Source organism: Hippoglossus stenolepis, chromosome 2 (assembly GCF_022539355.2).
Source record: "Hippoglossus stenolepis isolate QCI-W04-F060 chromosome 2, HSTE1.2, whole genome shotgun sequence".
NCBI lineage: Eukaryota > Metazoa > Chordata > Actinopteri > Pleuronectiformes > Pleuronectidae > Hippoglossus > Hippoglossus stenolepis.
The window spans coordinates 32100030-32105409 of record NC_061484.1 but is presented as its reverse complement, the minus strand read 5'-3'; the positions used below and the strand labels follow the sequence as shown (position 1 = coordinate 32105409).

Sequence of the window (5380 nt, the reverse complement as noted above, 5' to 3'; positions counted from 1 at the left end):
GTTAAGCTACCAGTTGACATGGACTAGACGTCAGGCCACCTCATATACACACATTCACACAGCACGCAAGTGTAGCCCACACTGCAAAATCAGTCAAAATACATCCTGAAGGCTGCAATATTGTATATTGTATAAGTGCTATAGAGAAAGAGATTGTACACTTTGTATAACACTGTAGTGGCTCATTGGGTGACCTGCTGTTACCTTTTCTAGCCAGTAGGGGGAGGTACCCAGTCATCCTCTCTGGTGAATCTACTCTGTGGAGAGTTTGTTTACCTGTCTGCATCCTGTCGGCCATTTTGCTGCTCAAGCTACAAGCACACTACCTGCTTTGCTCAGATTCTGTTATATCGTGTGGAAGTGTGAGGTCACCCTGCTGACCTGTTGGAAGGTGCAGGGATTCTTACTATTCAACGCTCAGGTTTTTGGTGAGAGACGAATTCTCCGGTGCCAGAGAGGACATCCACCGAAGAACCAAGACTCCAGTTAACTGGATGGCGAGCCAACATGCAGATCTTTGAGAGAGATTCAGACTTCCATGTTCCTCTTCACTCCACGGTGTGGTAGGACAGACACTGTACCAAGACGGATTGGGCCCCAACGATCAATCCACCAGTTTGACATTAAAGACTGGACTCACGGACGTTGAAGGGACTTTTTTGTGCACACTTTTTAAACTTTTATTTATTTTTGTTCATTATTTTGGGTAAATTTATGCTGTATTGTAAGTGTCAAACAAACTTGAACTGCAGGTTAGTGTTCTAATACAAGTTCATTCAAAGTAATCCCGGTGTTAATTCTCGTTACTGATATTCAAGTCCAGGGCTCCTGTTTACCTCGTATCTCTGATCCTGCTCCACATTTACACTCTTTCTAGTGTAACCAAGGGTCACACAAGCATTCATCCACCTCGTCTCTGCAACGGGACCCGCAAGCAGTTCAACTCACGGGAAGAGGACAATAAATATGTGCGTGTTGGAAGTCACGTCTGACTAGCTTTATTATGAAAAGGACGAACGAAAGACAGAACAAATACTGTAAGTGAGATTAAAATATAGTAAGAGTTTCAAAACAATGGCAAATAGGAACAAATGAGCTTCACATTTAATGTAAAAATAAAAATATATGAACTGAATAAAAAAACAACTTTTAATGATCCTGAAAGAAGATCTGCTTTGCTGCAAAACTGAACATCACAAAGTTAGAAAAGAGGAAGTTGTGAGTGAACAACAAATGAAATAAACAAGACTATAAATATGAATAATGTTGTGAAGAAAAAGAAAAAGTATAATTAACATCAGTCTCCTAAAGGTGCAGCAAACAAACTTATTATGTTACTAAAATTACCAAAACTAATATAATAATGAATCAATAATCCTAATGAAGAATAAGTAATAATATATAATCTTTTTTGTATAACTTATAAACCTGGATCACAGCAGTACAACATTATTCTGTTCGTAACAACATTCGAGCTTCACACCCTGAGAGAGACGTCAGAGGAAAATGGCCGCCGTGTGAACATGGTGGATTAAAACACACCTAACTCCTTCTTCTTCACGTGTTTAACACGTGATGTGAGAAATACCACAAAACACTAAAGTGAAATCAATGGGCCTGATGCAAACTTTGAACAGACACCAGAGGCAACACAGCTCATCTGGTGTCAGCAGTTCACTTTGTGTTAACGGTCACATTCAAGGCGTTCATCACGTAAGTAGCAGCTCACATCCACATGAGACGTGGTCCCTCCAGTCCTCAGAGGAAATGAGGACAACTCCTGATCGGCTGATGATGGAAACGCTGGAAACAATAGTGTAGAAACAGAAAGAAGTGAAAGAGACAGAATCCTCTCTGTGGTTTTATCAGTAAAACTCTTTACTACCATCTAGTGGCAGCAGTGTCACACTACAACTAACTAATAATGCTTGTTTTGATTATTTTATGAATAGAAAAAAGTTAATTACAAGTTTACAGTTTGTCGACCGTCTGACACACACCGCAGATATTTTCATGTTTGAAGCTGCAAGTTATAAAATGTTTGATATTTTTCATTCAGGCTAAATGTGGCGTTTTTAACAACTTCTACAAGTTGCTGATATATTTCAGATAAAAGTCGAGTCACCGAAGTCGTTTGGATTCATCCTCGGGGCAATTTATCCATTAGCTGTCAAGACAAGTCACTTAAAACTGAACATTCACTTCAACAATGATGCTGGAGTCTGACTGTCACCAAAGTAGGATTCATCCTGTGGGGACCATGAACAGTTGTATGAACTTCTATTCAAATCCATCCCGCAGCTGTTGAGATATTTCCATCGGGACTGAGGTGATTTCCAGACGTTGGTCTAAACAGTAGGAGGTTTTTTGACTGTGCTGTACAATGCAGCTGGATCCTCTCCAGTGTCCTGACCTCTGGTTCTGAAAGGAGATAAAACAAATAAATGATCAGGAGGTCATGGAGACGTAGCATTAAAGGAGACATATTGAGTTTCAAAGTTCTGCAAAGTTAAAAGCCCAAAGTCTGAGCTCCTCTCCTGGTAAAACGAGCTCCTCTGCCCCACAGAAAACATGAAGCTCCTGAAACACCTCACCAGTAGTCCCGCCCGTACCTCTGCATCATCGGCAGAAGCCAGGGCTGTAGCAAACGTGGCATAAGCAGTATTTAAACGTAAACAGTGGTGCGTTGAACACCTTGTGTTACGAAGTGTTGTAACAATGTTAGCGGAGGAGGTCATTCTTGCGTTCTGTGAAAACATCTCGGAGGTAGATGATGTGGGTTAAAATACGTGTTGAATGCTTCAATACAGGCTGAATGTCACAGTCTCTGCTTCCGTCGTCTGAACAGCTTCAACACCAGCATCTGTAGAGAACTTTAGAATCCATTGTGTCACTGCCTTTAAACAGTCGCTGCTGATTGGGAACACCTCTGACACCACCAAACGAGCCCGCTGCACGGGTTCAAACAAACATGTCGTTCACCACGGAAACGCTAGTTAAACTATAAGAAATGATTTGAGATTGAATGTGTCCCTCGTAAAGTGAGAGTGGAGGATTTCCTACACGCACAGGAAGTGGTTAACCAATCACAACCGAGTGGGTCGGGTGACCAATCAGAGCAGACTGGGCATTATCAGGAGGGGGGGCCTTAAAGAGACAGGAGCTAAAACCAAGTGTTTGAGACAGAGGCTGAAAAGAGGAGCTGCAGCAATAGACAGTCTGAGGAAAGTGATGTTTTCTGAACATTAAACATTTTAAAGTCACACCACTAATTAAAATGATCAAACTGAATATGAGCAGAATATGTCTCCTTTAACAAATACACATTTTTAAACAAACAAGAAAATGAAAGTGTAAAAACAAATGACTTCTATAGGATATATCTCTGTTTATGATGTTTTGTGGTGTTAGTGAGGATAATGGTCCTGAATGAAGAGCTGCTCACCTCGGGGCAGATCTGTTAAAGTTGACAGAAGCGTACGCAACCTCCTCCGCCTCCTTGTGTTTGCTGGGTTCAGCTGATCCGACGTGGGAGTAGATGGGATCCGTCTGACTCTTCATGAAGTGGACACTGGCATAGTGAAGGTCACAGTTTTCCTCAGACTGATTGGGTAGACGCTGCAAACACAAATTTGCTTTTGAATCTTGTACATGTGGCAGTATGGACAACGTTAGAGTCCAACTATAGCAGCTATTGATTTATTTAAACCACCTCCTTCTACACCAGACGTGTTTCAAGGACAGGAAACATGTGGTTCTACTAAAAACCAAAAGGAGGGAAGGTCTTCAGTTTGAATTCCAAACACTAACACTACAAACTTCTCACTTAGTGTGTATGTGAGCCACTTGTGTGTGCACTTTCACATCGGTTGTGTCCAGATAAGACTACATCTGGGAGCTGGATGTTCACGGACTGGAAGTTTGGTCGAAACAAGTTGTGTAACATCATTTAATTAGAGGTCGAGCTACACACAATATAATCCCTAGACCCCAAAACTATCTGTAAGCAAATCATTGATAAAAACTCTTTTAGCACTATATATTGGGTATATAGTGTGTATCATTTAATTGTGTAACACTTTAATACAACTGCAGGTCTACAGACACAGAGGCACTTAAAAAAAGAAAAGTCAGGCTCACAGGAACTAGAAGGAGGGAGAAGGAAGGGGGATAGGCCACACCCCCTTAACTCCCTTCTTTCTCTCAGTCTTGTTCCGACCAGCAACGAGTACACAACTCTCCGTCTCGCCGATGCACCACGCCCTACTCACCGACACTCAATGCCACACAGCGCTATCTCTCCAAACGCGTAACACAATTACCTCAAATTCACATGAAAGGGCAACATACTAAATACAGATATGAAAGAACACGACTGCTCTGTGGATCAACCTTTAATTATAGAGCTGCATCCACACGCAGCCAACACTGACTTTATTTGTCCCAACGACACAGACTACGAACAGCAGTCTCACACACTTAGTCTCAGACAGAACAATGCAAAATCAACGTGTTACACAGCCACACCCAATGGTGATCTGCTCCACATTACAGTGCTCCACACTAAAGATATCTGAACCAATCAATACAATCTTTCACAAACTTTGACAAGATTTAAAGCAGCACATGTTACAACTCAACAAACTTAGAGCAGCATCAAGTGTCATAGTTCAGCAAAAAGTGTTGAACAAACCGCACAGCACAGAAAATTATAACACTCAGCGATTTGCTTAAATGGATAGATTACCAGAAGGAAATTCAAACACCAGATGATTGTTTTTACAATGGCAATTTTGACTGTGATTTTAATAACTAGTTTTTAATCTTCACATGACAGAGAAAAGGGTTTGATATGAGAAATAGTGGCGTTTGAAAGGATTGGACGCTGAACTGTGTCTCACCTGCTCACTGTGGTCAAGTCTGTCCCCAGGATCAGCAGATTGCTGAGAGTTTCTTTTTCTGATCAATTGAACCAAATAACAAACAATATACATAATAATCGAGTTGATTTAATTTAACATGACAGATTTTCAGGAATTCGTCGTACAAAGCTTTAGTGGAACAGATTTGCTCACCTGATCAGTAGGAACACGGAGAGGAGAGTCACAGCGAGGAAAACTGCAGCGGCTGATCCAATGAGTGCTGATTTCCATGACGATACTTAAAGGTGCAGGACGAAACATTTTCAAAAATAACTTTTTGTCATGTTTGCTAAACCTGTCTCGATGTTCTGACTGAATATAAAGACAGTTTCTTTTCTAATAAAACGTGTGAAGAGCCCTGTTCAGAGTGGCCTGTTTGTGGGCGTGTTTCTTAAAATGTTAATGAGCCACTGCTCCCCCTGCTGGGAGGTGTATGTGTGACGTGTGCACAGGAGCAG

General features: G+C 41.4%; 1 protein-coding gene across 1 annotated transcript in view; it reads right to left on the bottom strand.

Annotated features, from left to right (window-relative positions):
- The window catches only part of LOC118117875 (B-cell receptor CD22-like), a 620655-nt gene that overhangs the window by 3441 nt on the left and 611834 nt on the right, over positions 1–5380 (bottom strand). Inside the window, exon 11 of the mRNA XM_047343506.1 lies at positions 1469–1475. Coding sequence (XP_047199462.1) covers positions 1469–1475 — 7 coding nt within the window. The remainder of the gene's footprint in view (positions 1–1468; positions 1476–5380) is intronic.